We start from the raw sequence: 20,635 nt of genomic DNA on the forward strand, positions 1-20,635 counted from the left end.
GTTCCACCTATTAAATTGTTTGTAGCATTATGTGTAGGAATTTGTGTTTTTGTGTTTTTTTTTCTTCCTTTGGACGTGGATTTTTATTGTGTTTGAACATGTCTTGATGCATTATTAGATTGATTTCTACTTGGGTTGTCACCTTGGAAGTTGCAGGTCCACTTGTTTGACTTTTATAGTCAACAGAGTCATGGTTCATTTTCATTTAGAGGTGGGTCGTTTCGATATTTTTTTCTTTTTCATTGTCTTAGTTATTTTTTCTCTAGAGTATATATAGTTATATACTAAACAAATGCAATATATTTAAAACTTATTACATTTTGTATTTTGGATGTGTGTGTGGATTAAATTTAGATTTTTAGCCTATGTTTTGGTGTTTTAGATTTAATGGTTTATAAAATATTGAATTGCAATTAGATTATATAAGTTGAATTGGATTAAGATTTTTGGACTGAAAGCAAAGTACACCACTTAAATGATTAATTTATTTATGACCTAAAATTTAAAATGGCTATTGAGGGTGATGTTTTGTGGAAATAAAACATATTTATGATTTTATTATCCCAAGTGTATGGTCAAATGTTAACACTCAACATAACATAATAATATCAAAGAAAGGAAGTTGGGAATCAATTTGGGTTAGTAGACAACTCGTCTATTTAAATAAGTGTTAGATTTTATCTTATGTATATAATAATTTATTAACCAAAAATAAATTTTTAAATAAAAATTAAATTTGTGACGAATTAATATTTGTGGCAGATTGAGGATACTTGAGAGAAAAAAAAAGGAAGGTGGGTCCAATTAATGAGAAATGGGAAAGAATTAAGAAAGTAGGAAACCAACCACTAACCGGGAATCAAGCCTGAATTATCAATCATTATTAAAATAAATAAATAATAATAAAACCAGAGACAGAAAAAAAGAGATTGATTGAATATTATTGCTTCCTTTGCGCACAAATTTGAGGTCAAATTGCTACAATCAGAAAATATTAGTTTCTAGCTACTACTTACTACTAATTAGTAATTAGTTCTAATTTCTACTAATTTAATATTTTATTTTAGTATTAATGGCTTTAACTTTTAATATAAGGTGATTATAAATATAATAACTTAAATAATTTTTATAATATGATTGCACATATATAAGATATATATTTGTTACCATATCATATTATTTGATAAATAACAACTAATATACTCATGAATTTGAATTTTAGAAATACAATTGATGATAGCAAAAAGTGACAAATAAAGTGCCAAAAGTGTATGTTAATAGTTAATACTATAAATTGGGAACAAAATTAAGTGCACCTAAACAAGTAGCAAAAAGAGAATGTAACCGTATAAATTTGCATTTGATCATGAATTCTTTGAATTTAAGTCTGATAGTGACCACATTGGACTGCAATCTCAGAACTTATGTTTTTTAATGAAGTATCTAATGTGAACAAAAGCTAGCATAATCTTAGGTAATTATTACTTTCCTTAATTGCAAAATGCAAATATAATCACAATAACCTATTATTTTTATCTAGAGTATCTACTATCTATTGCAAATAGAGATTATTTATCGAAAATATTTAATAATAAAAAAATTAGTTAAAATCTGTCAAAATTTATTTTATTTAGTATTTATATTAATTATTATAGTAATTAATAAATATTAAATAAGACAAGTTCTAATTTTTTTATTTTCTCAATATTACTGATTATTCATGTTGTATTTTTTTTATGAAATAAGTAATTGAATAAAAAAGGGAACAAGTGATTAATTTAATCTCTTAATTGGCATTCTCTTAAAGAAATGGCAACCAAATTCTTCTTTAATATTTTTAAAACATAAATCGTAATGGTAATCCTTCGTTACAACTATGCCAGTGAATCAGAGAGAATCTAGCTCAATGAATAAATAACTCCATAGGCATAAATAAATAAGGAGAAAAAACATTACGTTATAATATAATAATATTAATGATATAAATGTTAATACATTGATTATATTCTTTTCAATAGTATTTTACTATTTTCCTACTCAGTAGATTATTATCACTTGATTCGATAAAATTTTTGAAAAAATATTTGTATTGTTTTAAAGTATAAATTTTTTATTCTTTATTTAATAAATAAAAAAATTACACGTTTATACTTACAATTTTCTACAACAGAGGAATTTTTTGAAATTATATAAAATATAATTTTTTAAAATTAGTTTGTACTTATTAAAATTTTAAAAAGTATAATATAATTTATATATTAATTAAATTTTAAATTTAATTTTTATATTTATGTTTATTATGATTTTTTTAGTTTTAAAAATTATTTTATTAAATACAATTATAATGATTATGTTTATTAAAAATTATTTTTAATTTAATTTTATTAAATACAGATACTACAATAATTTTTAAAAAATTCTTTTAAAAAATAACTTTTCTTAAATTATTTTTAAAAATAAAAATTTTACTAAATATACATTCAAACTTTATATAAAAATTTATTGGTCAATAAATTATTATCTACCCAAAATAAAATTTAAAACGTGAGCACTTATTAGTCAACCTAAATGGATTAAAAATATTAATATATAACAAATGAATGTCATAAACCATGACAAGAGGCAGAATAGAACTTCAGAAAATATATAAAATAATTTTTTTTCAACTCTTAACAAAAAAATGGTGCTTCAATTCAATCCATGAGCTGCTTTCAATGCCAGCAACTTTCTGAGCACAATCAGAAGCCATAGTTACACATTGCTTCTCTCTCTCTCTCTCTCTCTCTCTCTCCAGCTACCAGTAAATGAACGCGCTTTTGATTCTGAAGTCTGAACATTGGTGCTTCTTGTAATCTTTCTTCACCTTCAATTTCTGAAGAAACCAATCACACTATTTATTAAAGTTGCAATCTTTTTCCTTTTCCACAAAACCCCAACATAATTTTTCTCAACCTTGGTCAACCTGTTATTCTTCTTTTCTCAGTGCTCCTTTCTTTCCGGGAGAATTGTAACTGCTTCTGTAATTTGTCATAAATGCATGCCTCAAAGTGCAAAATGCAGTTTTTTATGATCATCAGCATAGCGTGTAGTTTGTTATGGAATGGTGTAATGGCGTCAAGTGATAGCAGTGGGACTGGGAGTGAACTTGATCAAACACCAACTTGGGCTGTGGCTGGTGTCTGCACTGTCTTCATCTTAATTTCCATTGTTCTTGAGAAGGGTCTTCACAAAGTTGGAACGGTACTAATTGCTCACCATCAAATTCAAACCTTTTTATCTCTTTAATTTGATTTAATTTCTCAAAATTATGAAATATGGTCAATTATTATGATTTTGTAGCTGGAAAATTTTGTCATGATAATGTAACATTGTTTGTACTTTCAATTTTGTTGCTGAGGAAAATGAAGAATTGTGTTAGTTGATCTTAATTTTCTGGTTGTTAGTTTCAATGTGAGACTGTTTGACCAAGGACAATGTGTCATTAGTGTAATTTTCATTTTTGTTTCTTCCAAATTTTGTAAAAAAGATATTTGTGATTTTCTTGTGTACTGTATCCCTAACTGGCTGAAATTTTCCAGTGGCTAAATGATAGGCACAAGAGGGCTCTGCTTGAAGCTCTTGAGAAAGTCAAAGCTGGTAAGAATTTTTCCAAGCAATTATTTCTTATGAACTTCTGAATTATGATGCTTATCACTGTAACTTGGAAAATCAGTTTGAATATTCTTGACTTACTTTTAGTACATGTTGATATTAATGTTTAATAAATAATTACCACATGTTTTCTTCTGTTTTAAATCTCTGTTTTTTTGCAGAGTTGATGGTTCTAGGCTTCATTTCTCTGCTTTTGACATTCGGGCAGAGTTACATTGTTAGAATTTGTATTCCTGGCAGTGCCGCGGACAAACTGTTGCCATGTAAATATGCAGGTAGCGGCGATGAGAGTAGCGGCAAAGATCAAATTCATAGGAAACTTCTATCAGAAGATGGAGTTTATAAATGCAAGGAGGTAACTAATGTTTCTATGCTTAAATTTCCATGTTCTTATGTCAAGAGGATCTTAAAGGTTTTTCTTGCAGCTAAAGTTATATCTTTTGACCATGATAATTTCCAAACCTTTTGCAAGTTTATATTTGAAAAGAGAAAAATAAAATGATGGCACAGTGTGCGACATACTTGGATATTTACTCTTTCAAAGTGCCATCTTTATCTGTTGATTGCCATTTGCCAAAGCGATTTTTCCCTCTATTATGGGGGGTTTCAAGTTTTGATTTTTGGTTGATATGCTTTCATCAAAACAACTCTTTGCTATCAACCTCTTATTGTTTTCAAAAACACGATCAAAGGTTGCTGTTACTTACTTACCTATAGTAATTTTAACATTATCTACTAATTGCTAATTATAGGGATACGCGCCGCTTATATCAAGCAATGGGTTGCACCAGTTACACATCCTCATATTCTTCTTGGCAGTTCTTCATGTGCTTTACAGTGCTGTCACAATGCTTCTTGGGAGACTGAAGGTCTGCATTTCCCTTTTTCATTGAATACTTAAAAAGTTATTTTTCCATATATATCCATTCTAAGCATATTAAATCGATGCCCGTAAGTATAAAATTTTCGTTGTGCTTTGAAAGAATAGGAGGAAATTAGTAGATCTAGTTTAACTTTTAGATATTTTGTCCTAAATCTCTATCCTAAGATGTCAGTTGCAAGTAGTAAAAAATTTCTTTTCTGCAGATACGCGGGTGGAAGGCATGGGAGGCAGAGACTTCATCTCATGGCTATGAGTTTGCTACTGGTATGGTGGATAATGATGCACTAAGTATTTATCTTTTTTTGCATTGCAAAAAGTGACAAATTCTTAGGCTTCTAAGTTTATGAATTTTACTTTGAAATTGTGCTGCATGCAATCTCATTCATATGTTGCATATTTGTGTGTAGATGCTTCGAGATTCCGGCTAACTCATGAAACATCGTTTGTGAAAGCCCATGCAACTTTTTGGACTAGAAATCCCGTCTTCTTCTATATCGTAAGATCTTTTCTTTAGCTAATCTTCCACATTTTCTGGTTTTTTCTTTTTTTCTCTTCTTGAGATAGAGGATATGATTTTATGAACAAGATAGAGGCATGTCAACACCCGGTACTTGTTGGACCATCCTATGCAAATTATTAGAAGTAAACGAGGGCATACTTGAGTCATAGCTCAAATGACTTGAATATTAATTATTTCATTGCTTGATTTTCTTGTGCTCTTTTTAAATTGATGTTGTGTACCATTTCTTTTGTTTTGCCAATTGCAGGGTTGCTTCTTTAGGCAGTTTTATAGGTCTGTGGGTAAAGCTGACTACCTAGCTCTTCGCAATGGTTTTATCAGTGTGAGTCCTTGATAAGATATGCCTTATGATATTATTTTTCCCCGATTAGAACTGGCTTAAACCCAAGACGGGTAAGCAAATTATAAAGATCACAACCGAGTTAGAATACACGGTTCACACTGCATCGAATCCTATCCATTCCTGGATACCATTTTCCTCCTCACAAGATGTTAAGATTCATGGTTATTCAGTGGAAATAATAGAGTAACTAGAAGAAAGAGAGAGAGATAATATATTACTCTTGGAAAGTAATTAGATTCCACTTTACTCATTCATTCCCTTTCCCTCTAAGATCCCAACTAGCATCACAACCGTAATATCGAATTCACCTTCGCTGTTTGCCTGTGCATTATGTGTAGGTCCATATGGCTCCTGGAAGTAAATTTGACTTCCAAAAGTATATCAAAAGATCCTTGGAGGATGACTTCAAGATAGTTGTTGGAGTCAGGTAATATTCTCTTACAAAAGCATTCATGCGAGTATATTCTGTATGGTTTTTAAACCATTATAACTTGTTTATTTTATTAATGACAGTCCTGTCCTCTGGGCGTCATTCGTCATTTTTCTACTACTAAATATTAATGGTGAGAAATTATTTTCTTATTGGAGTCTTTTAGTATCTACAGTTTTGCTGTCGATAATTCGACTAACAAACTAAAGGTAATTTTTATATTATTTGCAGGATGGCATGCTATGTTTTGGGCATCCTTAATTCCTGTCGTGGTGAGTATTTTGTTTTTTTATATATATAGTATGCACAATCATAGGTTTGCTGAGATATACAATTATAAATATTTAATTTGTTGCAGATAATTTTGGCTGTTGGAACAAAACTTCAAGCCACATTAGCAAATATGGCTATAGAAATCACAGAAAAGCATGCTGTTGTCCAAGGGATTCCTCTTGTTCAGGGCTCTGACCAATATTTTTGGTTCGGTCGGCCTCAGTTAGTTCTTCATCTTATTCACTTTGCTTTGTTCCAGGTATTTCATTGGTTCCCTTTTTGTACAATCCAGAACTAATATTTTGCATATCCAAAAAAGTCATGTATAAATTATTAAGACTTGAAGTTGGAAGTTTCAAAGATAAGGAAGATTATGTGTGTTACCTTGAAAAATCTTGTGTGTAAGCATGCAGATTTTGTTCTTTTGAATCTTGATATACACCTGCAGAACAAATAATTTCCGTTGTAACTTCGAATTCGAGTTTTCATGCTGTTTAACTTATTGAATGGATTAAGATATTACCATTTATACTAGCAAGAACAATATAGATATTTGTTTTAGGATGCTTTGGAATTTTCAATCTGTTTATCAATAACTAACTGATTTTATTTCACTTCACTTGCAGAATGCATTCCAAATAACATATTTCTTGTGGATATGGGTATTGAACCTACCTCCTTACGCCTTAACCTTGAATAATAATTCTTTGATATTATGTTAAAACAGTTGAGTAATCGATGATTCTTGCTTTGTTTGCAGTACACTTTTGGGTTTAGAAACTGTTTTCATGCTGACTTCAAACTTGCAATACTTAAAGTAGTTTTAGGGTAAGTGTTAACACCTAAATCTCTCTTTTCGCAGTAAAGTCACAAATCAACATGATTATGCTATGCATCATTTATCAAAGAATTGCAATGGTTCAAATTTGGTGTATAATTCAAGTCTATACTAATGAATTACCTTAGTGCCCCAAGTTGAACCTTGTGCATCTAAGATATTGACATAAAAAAATGCATGATATACATCAAAGTTGCATTTCATACCATAAACTAATTCCATGAATTCTTGTGTGGCTTGAAGGCTTGGAGTGCTATGCCTATGCAGTTATATCACGCTTCCATTATACGCTCTCGTTACTCAGGTATTACATGCTTCTGCTTGATGATTTTCTACTGTTTTATCTAATAGAAACACTCTCATGCAAGATTTTCCCGGGGTCAAGATCGACGGTTTGTTTGTTCGAAACAAACAACTTATATGGGTGTGGATGGGAAAATTTCTTATTGATAAAATGACTTCGTTCCAATTTGATTTCTAATGCCATAATCATGACAAACACTAGTTGTTTTTTATTCTTTTTAAGTTACTATTTAGATTTTTCAATTTAGAATGAGTCAATACTATTAGAGTTTAATTTTAATGCACTGACAGTGTAAAGGTGTAAAGCGCTTTACACAGTCGTGCAATCACATCCATTCGTTTGGATGACCATTCACGTGGTCAATGTGAAAAGGTAGTTATCTTTACGGTGAAAACTCAGGTGCAGTCAACTTCCGTGAAGTTGATACTTGAGAACCGTTAAATAATTTGACTGGTTGGCTTCATCTAACGGCTCTCAGTTATCAACTTCATATGAAGTTGACTGCACCTGAATTTCCACCTGTTTTTACTGATATGACATTACGTAATTGGATGCACGTATAAAACTACTTTACACTAGGCGTGCATCAAAATCAAATTCATACTACTATTTAGATTTCTATTTCATTTGTTTCGTTTTATTTGTCACTGTCACTTGTAGATGGGCTCAACAATGAAAAGATCAATATTTGATGAACAAACATCTAAGGCGCTGAAGAAATGGCACATGGCTGTGAAAAAGAAGCATGGAGAGAGGCTAGGGAAGTCGAAGGCGCGAACCTTGGACGACGGAAGCACCATTGGTTCGACGGTGCATTCTTCAGGACCAATGCTACACCGCTTCAAAACCACCGGCCACTCGACACGGCACACTTCATCCTATGAGGACCATGATGATGACGAAGATTATCAATCTGAGACTGAATTGTCTCCCATTACTCCAAGATCAAGCTTGATAGTGAGAGTGGATAATGGTGACCAGCAAGAAGAAATAGCAAGAGAAAATAGGCACCCCACTGTGGGAGAACAAACCAATAATGGTTTTGGAGGTTAATCTATTAATCTCCCTTCCCTCCTTTAATTTTTTTAAACATATTTATACATCGGCGAAAACTCCGTACAGTTGTCTTGATGCGAAGTTAGTTGAAAACTGTTAGATGATTCGACATGTTTGACTAAATTATTATCTAACCAGTTTCAACTATCAACTTCACGTGAAAACAACTATACGTGAATTTTCACCTTATATTATCTCTTTGTAGATAGGAATATATAATTCACTTTTGTATATTGTAATATATTTTTAGTCTTTTGAATTTGTGGATAGAACATCAAAATGTGAAATAATCTATCCTTCACAGTGAAATAGTTAAAAATCAAAGAACCAGTCATTTACATATCCAACTATGATAATTATCTTCTATAAATGATTTATTAAAATCCCAGTTACTATCTTAAATACACATCCACTTAGGCATCAATGTATGTTAACCTTTGCTGTTATGTATCTTTGGTCATCACATTAAAGTAGCGTTTGATTTTTTGTCCGTGAAAATTCACGTATAGTTGACTTTTTGTGAAGTTGATACTTGAAAATGGTAAGATAATAATTTAGTCAAATATATCAAATCATTTAACAATTTTTAACTAGCGATTTTATATGAAAATAACTATACATGAGTTTTCATCTTTTTGTCGGTCAAATAAACTCTTATTATAATATTCATCATTGTTATATAATATTATAAACAAATAATAATAATAATAATGCTCTTGTGCTCATCTATGAATATCTTATGAATCTGTTCCAATGACACAGTAATGAAAAGTGAACAAGGAGGGAACTTTTCATGATGAAAATATCACCTAGGTCTATATATGTTAGAATTAAAAGGTGAATTGACATGAGATATTTTCTTTTTTATATTCTTTTCTTCTTTTTTTTTTTTTTGGAGGATTGGTGACATTAGATATTTGTTTTTGTTGTTAAGAGGACATGAGATATTTGTGTTTGAAGATAATGACGTTGGGTTTGATTAAAATCGACTAATCATCCTTAAAAATATAAAATTAAAAATCAAAACCATGACACGTAAGAAACTTTTAGTGTTCAAAGTACCTAGGAATAATGCTTTTGCAAATTTCTTATTATTTTTATATTAAATTACTGCCATCTAAATCTCAACTCTCATTATCTGAAATCTAAAAGATTCTCCTCAACCGAAGAAGTGAAATCTCAATAAGGAGTAAAATTTTTTTAAGAAAAAAGTTATTTTAATTTCAATACTTAAATTCCAAAATTTTTAACTAAGTGCTTTTTTTCTTTTTAAGCTTAAAATAAAATTTGAACTCTCAATTTCTTAAAATTATTCATATGGTTACTTTTATAAATAAATACCAAGATGTCTACATTATTACATTTATGGATAAATAACACACACATTAAATATACTTGGCGATTGAGTTGAACAAAAATTTCATATAAAACTTCTTGTAGAATAATACAAAACAAAAGACAAGGAAAATACATATAACTTTGATATATATATATATATATATATATATATATATATATATACTCATTTTCTTAATTATTCTTTTAATTTTTTATCTTTTTAATATTTTTAAAAGTAACACATATAAATTTTTACTCACTTAAATATTTAAAAAGTAATTAAAAGGATGAATAATTAATACTCCTAAGTCCTAAGTATTACTCAGCGTATAAAACTAGGTCAAATATATGAAATTTAAGATCAAATTTTTCTATTGTTAATGTACCAAAACTGATTATCACTTTGCAAGCAGGACCATTTTTTTCCCTTTTGAATTCTTTAATTTGTTTTATTGTTTCTTTTTCTTTTTACGTATGAATTAAGAAGGACCACCTTAAATCATAACACGTATATTTAGTTATTTACATCTCAAGATGTTATAGGTTTTGCATCCTTTTGACTCAGCTGAAAAGGATACATATATTCTAGTCTGATTTTATGCAAGTTCCCTTGAATTTATTAGTTTGCAATAATAATTTGATGAATAACACAAACAAACAAAGAAATAAGAGAAAGCAAATATAAATGCAAACTACTATATATATATATATATATGGCCAGTTCTCTGGTGGCACAAGAAATAGTGCCTAGTGGTGGCTAATTGTTGACCCACCAATAAATATGTGACACCTAGCAAAAAAAATTATAAAAGGAAGCTTGTTTAGTTAGTGCTAAAAATGATAAAATTTGTTTAATTGAGTTCTCTTGTTCTTTTTTCTTTTTTGTTCTTTAGACGTGGATAGTAGATTACCAAATTTACATTTTATAACACATGTCTTGAAGAAAGAAAAAAGAAAAGGAAAATCCAATTTACAAGGAAGAGAAAAATAAAACAGAAAAAGAAGAGAAAAACACTCCTGATAATGCCTTTTCTCTGTCTGAAACTCTCTTCTCTCTTTAATGGTTTTCTTTTTTTTTGGACAAAATTTTATTATTTTTATTAGTATTCATGAATACTAATATATCTTATAAATTACAGATGTTTAATTTAAATATTGTAACATTAATTTAAAACTATATAAAAGTTTTAAATTTTAAAATTATAAATTTTAATTAGTAATATATTTTTGAATAATTATCCAAAAATGTCTTCAAAATTTTTAATATTGAAGATTTGAGTCTATTAAGTTTTAAAATACACAAAACAATCCATAATATTTATTTTTATGTTAGATAATCCAGTCTCCTTTTATTTGATTTTTCTAATCAAAATGACTATTAAAATTTTTAAATATTACTTTTAAATTTTTAGAGACAATTTTATACTTAACTTTTCGAATCAAATTGGAGAGAGACTGGATCGTTTAACGAAAATAAATGTTGGAGACGGTTTTATCTATTTTAAAATCTAAGAGACTAAAGTCTCTCATTTTAAAATGCCCAATGATTAATTTTGATAATTATTCTACATTTTTGTTTATATAAAAATATATTTTTTAAAATTATTCATGTTAATTAAATTTAATTATTTTATTTTTAAAACCAAATTAATTTTATAAAAGGATTTTTATTTTTTTATTTATTTCTTGTATGGGTTTAAAATTCTAGTGTTTGTGGATTTTTAGTGTTTATAAATATAAACAAAAATTTATTTTAATTTTTAAATATAATATAATTTAATTTTTGTTTGCTATGATGATCGGTCTTCTCAATCCTAAAAAACTTAACTCATGTATATTTATAGAGGATGTGCTAACATTTATCTTTTCTTTATTTTTCTAGCATAAAAAAATTATTTTCTCCAAAATTCCGTTTAAAATGTTTACCTTAACTATTAGTTCAAAGCTTTTTTAGAAAAATCAGGTTTAGCACTTTTTTATAGTCATCATAGACATAGTAAAGTAATAGGTACCACAGAACGCACCTATATATATATATATATATATATATATATATATATATATATATATATATATATATATATATATATATGGACAAAAGACTTAAATGTCTTACATTTTAAAAAATAAAAAACGTTTTTATATTTTTAATTAGTCAATAACTTATATATCTTCAAATTAATTAAAGATTTATTTGTCTTTTTTCTTATTATTATTATAAGATAAGATAGCTTCCTTCTTGTTCATATATATATATATATATATATATATATATATATATATATATATTACTTTTTAAGAAATGAGTAAAAATTCCCGCCATTCTAATTAACTAACTCTATATTTGTGTCCCATCAGGACAACTTAAAAACACTACGCTAAAAACGAAATTAAAGAACAAATGCATCAGGAACAGAAATCCAATAATATTTTTGTCTCATCTTTATTTTATCTTAAAACACTTATAAGATACATTCTGTTGATATTTCTAGGCATGAAAAAGAATGAAAAATTTTAGTACAAGAAAATTCTCTCTCAATCAATCATGCAACGTATTTAATTATTTTATTAATTTTTACTAATTAAAAACAAAAAATTATATTATTGAGACATAATTAATAATAATATAACTAATTAATCAAAACCCTATAATAATGGCAACCATATATATGTAACCACGTTCACCAGACATATTTAAGTATTGATTTGGAAGGTTTGGCTTTAATCTCTATCACTCATTAATTTTGAGATGGGAACATAATAATACAATTAACAATAATAATATTGTTTAGGGTAAAGTATAAATTTTTTGTTTTTAAAATTTGTTAAAAGTTTTAAAAGTAATCTTAAAATTTTATTTTGTTTTAATTTTGTCCTAAAGTTTTCGATTTACATCAAATATAAATATATTTTTGATAACTAATTTTTTTTAAAAATTAGAATCAATTCATTTACAATTTCACAAGAACAACTTTCAATACAAGTAAATCAGATATAGTTGTTACGTATCATTATTGGATTAGTCCTAAACTTTGTTAAAATTTAGCTATCAGAGCTATATTTAATGTAAATAAAAAATTTTAAAAATAAAATTAAAACAAAATAAAATTTAAAGACAAAAGATATAAAAAATATACTTATATAAAAAACTTTTAAGTATATTAATATATCAATGTTTTAATAATTTTTAACTATTAATTTTAATTATAAAAAATATATATAATATATATAATTAAAATTAATAATTAAAAATTACCAAAACACCGATGTACCATATACTTAAAAACTTTGTTATAGTTTATCCTATTGTTTATTTGTTTGATAATAAGTGAAAAGAATTGAAGGACCCTACAATGCTAGACAATAGCACATGTTGAATATGAGGCTAAGTAGCTAGTGGTTCTTCCATATGAAAGTGGGAAAAGCATATAAAAGTTTTATTTTCAAACAACATGTTCAGTAAAGCTCATCAGTGTGTATATGTGTGCCTCACACATCAAAAGTGGGAAAAACCTAATGCTTTCACATACAATACCATGGTAGCTTCTATATATATATAATCCATGGTTTTCATACTTAGTGCATCTATGCATGTTTCAAACTTTATCCTCCTGTATCCAACTAATTATTACACACTTATCTAATTCTAGATATGAGTTGACGTATTATTATTATTTATTTAATTTATGTAAACTATATAGTTTTCCTTCTTAAAGCATATTATTATTTCTAGTTGAAAATTGTTGTTTAAGTTAATTTGGAGAATTTTTTCACAAGTAATTGTTCAAGGAGGGAAAAAATTAGATAATATATATTCATGATTAAATATTTTCATAATAATCACATACACAAATATAGCTAATAAGTTGCTCTCATTTTTTTTTTCATTTTCTCTAATTTATGTGCGCAATTAAAACAAATTAAACAGTTACTTTTAATTATAAGAGAGTTACTATATATCTTCTTTAATTATTATTTAACCTAACAAATTAATTAATTAAACTAAAGTGATCAATCTTTTCCGATACATGAAATTTCATTTTCACGAATAAAAAAAGAGATTGTTTTATGCAAACAGAATCCTAACTACTATTGCGCAAAGATTAGCCTTTTCATCAATTAATTCCCACCATCATCAAACATCAATGTTTTGCTTTGCTTTTCTTGCACAACAAGAAGAGAAAAAAATTAATAAAATTAAAAAAATAAAAAGAGCATACTTTAATTTGGATTAGAAGATCGAATTTAGCACAAAAAATTGAGCAAGTGCAAGACTCTTAAGATGTTGACATCTAGTGGCTCAAAGAAGAAACTGTTGTTTAAAGTGATGAGGATTATTATTACACATTACATAATTAAGCTTTTTCATAAAGTATAGCAACTAACACTATCTACCAAGCTGAATTAAAATAATAAATAAAATAAAATAAAATAAAATATCCATATGATTCTCTTTAAAAGAAAACCAAATTACTATTTTGTTCCATTGGTTCATTTTCAGCATCATATGTATGTCTGTTCCAATAAAAAAAAAATAGAATAGTGAGATCTCTGAAAATGGACAAGACTATATAACCCTAATTAACCAAACCTTATAAATATATGAGAAGGATAACTTTTTCTTTTTAAATTTTAATTTAATTTGCACGTACAACATGGGACGTACTGTTGTCCATTTATACATGAATCAATTAAATATAATCCAACTATCCAAGTAATTTTTTTTTGGGAATACTTAAATTAAAGCACGTCTTGCTTGTACTTTAATTTGTATGGATTCCATCATCCTTAAATTTTGATATGAGTGGTTATCTTTTAATATTTAATTTATTTTTTACTATTAATTAAATATCGTTAGATGTCATATTAAAGTATTAACACATGTTTAGCTGTATGTTTGTTCAAAATAAAAGGGTAAAATACTAAAAAGAAATTACATATCAACTCATATATATTATAAAAAATAATTAATTATCAAACGCGCACCGAACCCTATGTTTACCTTAATTAAACCAACAAACATATTGACACAAAAAATAAAAAACCAATAAACATTTTTTTGTTTGGTGACTACCAACAAACATATATATATACATATAAAAAAATTTTCATATATACTAAAAAGCAACCACAAACTTAAGTAATATATATATATGTTAATATTTATATACACGTTAATTTATAAATAGTTTAATTAAATAATTAATCATTAAAAATAATCAAAACTATTATAATATGTTAAATAATTAAATTTGTAATGGATAAATAACGATCAAACTTAATTTATTTACAATAATAGTATAATATTTTTTTTATGAAATATATATATATTGGTTATTTTTAATATATACGTAACACAGTATATATATATTATATTCTGTTCGAAATCTAGCTTGTATTATAAGGCAATTATCGAGTTTACAGCTACAATCGAGTACCAATTTACTTGCAGATTCAGCAAATGTTTACTTCTTACATCCAGTTTTGGAAAATTTAGTTCATAATTTTAACAATAATCCAAGCAATGTTTTTAGAGAAAGAGAACGAAGAACTCGTAAAAGTAGAGGTGGAAAGAATTAAGCACTTAAGACCTGTTCTTATTGTCACAAGGCAGGCATCTTGTGGATACTTGTTACCATAAATATGAATTTCCACCTCATCTACAAAGGTAGAAATGGCTACGAGAGATTAGCAATGGAGTTATGGCTAATCATATTACTGCTGAAATTGAAGAGAGCAGCACCCACAATGTCAAGTAGTACAAAGAAGCTGATGGTCAATCCCAATTCAATCAGAGTTTGAGAGATGCACTGCTGTGCACAGCTTTTTCAAGGAGCAAACGTGAGAGATGTCAGTTAATCAAATGCAGGAAGTGGAGGTATACTTTTAGAGACTTATAACCTTTGCATGAGCTCTCATATTGCACGATTTTTGTCAGTAAAAAGTTTTTTCTCAAATTCTTGGGTGCTTGATACCAAAGCTACTGATCATGTATCACACTCATTGCATTTTTTTACAAATTTTAGACATATTATACCAATTCTGATAAAATTACCATATGGAACACACACAAGTGCAACTATAAGTGAAATTGTGGTATTTTCAGCTACATTCTATCTTACGGATGTGCTGTACATACTGAACAAATTTTGTGAGATATAGAATCGGACCTCTATGAAGATAATTGGCATAGCTAGAGCAAAACATGGATTATACAAGCTGCATTAGAGTTAGCATATAAAGACAACATAAAAAATACAACATATAATAGGAGTACTAGAATTCTAGACATGCAAAGTCATAGTGACAAGATTTTGCTTTCTTCTAATCTTAGGACAGCAAATTTGGTTACACAAATTTCAAATTTTTCTATTGAGAATTTATGGCATTTTAGATTGGGTTATGTACCTGATGTGTGAGCATCTTTCCTATCTTTTTCTAGTAAATTTGCATTTAATTTATTGAGTCTAATCAATAATTAATTATTTTTTAGCCACTATGGATGGTACTTTGAGTCGTGTGAAATTCTGTTTATTTTATATAGCATTTGGCAGGATTTGATGGAGCTTTTGTAGAAAAAGAGAAGAAGGCGAATGAGGTTGTCAACTCTGACCTCTCTGCACTCAAATCTAAATATCTTGAGCTACATAAGTCCAATGAACGTGATTTCAGTGGCATTGGAAAGCTAACTTTTAGAACTTTTCAACTATATATAATAGTCCATACTTCTTCTCCACCAGTGCAGCCAAGATTGTGCCTAACTTGAGATTTCTCTAGTTAGGCGCAAGGATAAAAGAAGAACGCCCAAGAAGCTCTGCCTAGACGCAAGACAGCATCAACAACACGCAACAATTAGCGTGAATTCAAGTAAGGCACACTCTCATCTCAACTAAGGCTCATTACCTCCTCTTCAGTTCAAGTTAGGCGTCTTGTGTGGTGAACAACATGAAGTTAGGTGTGGATCCTAGGAAACCAAGTGGTCCCCACGTTACAAGGCGCGGATTATTCAATTAATTCTGATTTAAATTTAAATTTTATTTTTAAATAGAAAAAGATATTATTTTAATTTTAGAAAATAGATTTTAAATTAATTAGGATTAGATATAAAAAGGAAAAACTTTTCTTCTGGAAATTATTCCATCTCATCCTAAAAATTCACCGTTTACCAGAATTCTAGTTTTCACTCTTTTCCATGAGCAACTAAACCTCCAATGTTAAGGTTAGGAGCTCTGTCTATTGTATGAATTGATTCTGTTCCTTGTCTTTTTCTATTTTAATTTATGTACTGATTTATATTTTAAGAATTATTTTCGTTGTTTATTTTATGAAATTGGGTAGAACGGAAATATGAACCTCTTTCTAATTGAGTTCTTATATAACTTGGAAAAGCTCTTTACTTGAACAACAGCTTGAAAACATATTCTCCTAAATTTCTAATTATCTGGATTTAATGGGATACGTGACATATAATCCTCTTATATTTGGGTAATTAGGATTTCTGTGGCATAATAATCAAAATTAAACTTCACCATCTAATTAGAATTAATTGACCAAGGAATTGGCGATTGATGAATTTTAAAGGAGACTAAAAAGATCTAAGAAATTAGGGTTTAATCACATATGGTTTGCCATGAGTTAAATCTTACATGATTAAAATAGTTAATAAGAAAAATCAATCAGGAAAATAGATAACTCTGAAGTATTAACTGTTTTCTCCATATTTTATTCCCAACTTATTTATTGCCTGTTTTCTGATATTTTGAGTTTCCTATTTAATACTTTTTGTACTCTCAAACACCATTTTCTATTTGTCTAACTAAGTAAATCACTTAACTATTGTTGCTTAGTCCATCAATCCTCGTGGGATCGACCCTCATTCACTTGAGGTACTACTTGGTACGACCCGGTGCACTTGCCGGTTAGTTTATAGTTGTAAATTCCGCACCAGTACCCCAATGCAAATTTGACATTATCAAACAAATATATCCTTGTGTGCAATTTTCTGTATCTACTTGCTCTAAACCATGTGATTTTTGCCATTATGCGAAGCATAAACGGTTACCATATACCCTTAGTGAAACAACAAGTTTAAGCAGTTTTGATTTAATACATATTGATATCTAGGGACCAATGTCACTTCTACAAGGTTATAAATATTTTTTAACTGTAGTAGATGATAAAACTAGATTTGTATAGATTTATTTCATGAAATTAAAGTCAGAAGCCAACAGTTTGGTCCAGAATTTTGTTGCCTATGTGAAAACACATTTTAATTCTCAAGTAAAGATTATTCGAGCTGACAATGGTCTTGAGTTTAAACTTGATATTTTTTATAATTCATAGGGTATAGTGTATCAAACATCATGTGTTGAGACACCTCAACAAAATGGTATTGTTGAGTGGAAACACCAACATATTCTTAACATTGTAAGAGCATTAATGTTTCAATCGTCCTTGCAAAAAACTTTTTGGAATTTCTCTATTGGTTTAACTGTTCATTTAATTAATAGACTTCCAACTCCAGTTTTAAAAAATAAAACCCCCTATGCTACCTTATTTGGTAAGAATGCGGACATTAGTCACCTTAAAGTATTTGGATGCTTGGCTTTTGCTTCAACGTTAATTCATGGAAGATCAAAATTTGATAAACAAGCAAAAAAGATTATTTTTCTTGGCTACCCAACTGACACAAAAGGATATATTCTGTTTGATATTCACACTAGAGAACTATTTTTGTCTCGAAATGTAGATTTTTATGAACACTATTTTTCTTATAAATCTTTTCATGATGACATGCTCACAAAATCCATAAATGCCTCTTCTCTACCTATTACTGATTCTAATTTTAATGGATTTGATCTTTTTACTTATGATTCTTTAAATGCATTTCATCCATCTCATGCTACTACTGATTTTTTTCATGAGTCTAGTGACCATACATCACTCACTGATTCACATGTAACTTCTACTAGTCCACCAAATAGTGCATCATCTAATTCTCATTCAAATGATAACATGCATAATCAGGATCTTAGACGATCAACTCGTACACATAAACCACCTTCTTATCTTCAAGATTATCATTGTATATTACTTAGAACAAAAAGTTCTAGTAACCAATCGTCTTCCAAGCGATACGGTCTATCTCATATGGTGGATTATGGGAAGCTGTCCCCTGTCCATAGAGCCTTTTTTCTAGCAATAATTACAACAGTTGAGCCAAACACTTATGAACAAGCTGTGCGGCACGAATGCTGGAGAAATGCAATTAGTGCGGAATTACTCGCTCTTGAGAAGAATAAGACTTGGTCTATTACTTCTTTGTCTATTGGAAAGCGCATCATTGGATGCAAGTCGGTTTTTAAAATGAAGTTTGATCCAGATGGTAGTGTTGAACGCCACAAAACACGTATGGCGGCTCAAGGTTTTCGTCAACGAGTTGGTTATGATTACTTTGATACATTCAGTCCAGTTGTAAAATTCACCACTTTACGACTGATTCTTACTCTTGCTACTGTCCATGGCTGGAAACTTCACCAAGTAAACGTTAATACAGCATTCTTGCATGGTGAGTTGCAAGAAGAGGTTTATATGAAACCTCCCCAAGGTCTCGATGTTTCAAATGGTGCTGTTTGTAAGTTGAATCGTTCTTTATATGGCTTAAAACAGGCAAGCCGTCAATAAAATTTAAGATTAAGTGGTTTTCTTCAACAACATAGTTTTATCAAGTCTCCTCATGATCACTCTCTGTTCATCAAGCACACTAAGCTTGGCTTGACTATTATTATTGTTTATGTTGATGATCTTGTTTTATCTGGAGATAATCTATTTGAAATCGAAGCTATTAAAGGGTTCTTGATGCTGAATTTAGTATTAACGTAAGTACACTCTTGATTTGTTTGAGAATGGAAGTTGCTCGTAGTTCCAAAAGAATTGCTTTGTATCAACGTAAGTACATTCTTGATTTGTTTGAGGAATATGGTATGTTGGAAGCTAAACCTGCTTCAGTTTCTATGCTGTATAATAAAAAACTTTTTATGGAGAGTGGCACAAGATTACTAGATCCATTACAATATAGAAGACTGCTCGGACGACTCCTATATCTCATCAATACTCATCCGGACATTGCTTTTGCAGTTGGGAAGCTCAGCCAATTTTTAGATTGTGCAACTGATGACCATTACAAGGCAGCACTACATGTTCTTCGATACATCAAGAAATCTCCTTCTAAGGGTCTTTTCTTCTCTTCAAATAATGATCTCAAATTGACTGGTTATGTTGATTCGAATTGGATAACTTGTTCCGATATTCGTCGATCAATAACTGGGTATTATTTTTTCCTAGGTTCTTCATTAGTGTCTTGGAAGAGTAAGAAGCAAACAAATGTAGCATATTCTTCCTCAAAAGCTGAATATCGTGCCATTGCACAAGCAACTCGGAAAGGTCAACGGCTTCTTTATATTCTTAATGACTGCCATGTATCTCATCTCATCCTCAGCCAATCAATCTCTATTGTGACAATCAATCTGCGCTGTATATTGCAGCTAATCCGGTCTTTTATGAAAGAACCAATCACATTGAAGTAGATTGTCACATTGTTCGTGAAAAGTCTCAAATAGGGGTGCTGAAATTGCTACCTATTAAATCAGCTCATTAAACTGCTGATTTACTTACTAAAGTGTTATCACCGGCTGTCTTTGAACCTTTACTTTTCAAGTTGGGCATGCTTGACTTACACGCCCCACTTGAGGAAGGATATTCTGTGGATGATAAAAAGTAGTTAAAGGTTTCAACAAGTCTTAATTCAAGGAAGGATGATAATAATGATATTGAACTTACAACTAATTCAATCAGTTTCAACTTAAAAATGATATTAAGCTGGTATCTAATGGCTCACAAAAGCAAGCTGTAACTGATTATGGTTAAATAATTTTTTGATAGTATTTATTTTTGTAACTTTAGTTAGAATAATAAAAAAAATTGTTTTGATTAGAGGTTA

The 20,635-nt window shown here is 29.0% G+C and overlaps 2 protein-coding genes across 2 annotated transcripts; both read left to right on the top strand.

The window, feature by feature from the left end:
- The first annotated feature begins 2,631 nt into the window (after positions 1–2,631).
- LOC130939900 (MLO-like protein 10) lies at positions 2,632–8,700 on the top strand. The gene is made up of 15 exons (XM_057867970.1): positions 2,632–3,240; positions 3,579–3,636; positions 3,813–4,006; positions 4,404–4,520; positions 4,738–4,798; positions 4,942–5,030; positions 5,302–5,376; positions 5,736–5,824; positions 5,911–5,960; positions 6,059–6,099; positions 6,186–6,359; positions 6,727–6,762; positions 6,861–6,928; positions 7,182–7,242; positions 7,903–8,700. The coding sequence occupies exons 1-15, from the start codon at positions 3,034–3,036 to the stop codon at positions 8,293–8,295; spliced, it is 1,713 nt and encodes a 570-aa protein (XP_057723953.1). The 5' UTR covers positions 2,632–3,033; the 3' UTR covers positions 8,296–8,700.
- Positions 8,701–19,541: 10,841 nt separating this feature from the next.
- Positions 19,542–20,293, top strand: LOC130975601 (secreted RxLR effector protein 161-like). Its single transcript, XM_057900374.1, has 2 exons — positions 19,542–20,079; positions 20,181–20,293. Exons 1-2 carry the CDS (start codon positions 19,542–19,544, stop codon positions 20,291–20,293), a joined length of 651 nt encoding a protein of 216 aa, XP_057756357.1.
- Positions 20,294–20,635: the final 342 nt, after the last annotated feature.

Source organism: Arachis stenosperma, chromosome 1 (genome assembly GCF_014773155.1).
Source record: "Arachis stenosperma cultivar V10309 chromosome 1, arast.V10309.gnm1.PFL2, whole genome shotgun sequence".
NCBI classification, from domain to species: domain Eukaryota; kingdom Viridiplantae; phylum Streptophyta; class Magnoliopsida; order Fabales; family Fabaceae; genus Arachis; species Arachis stenosperma.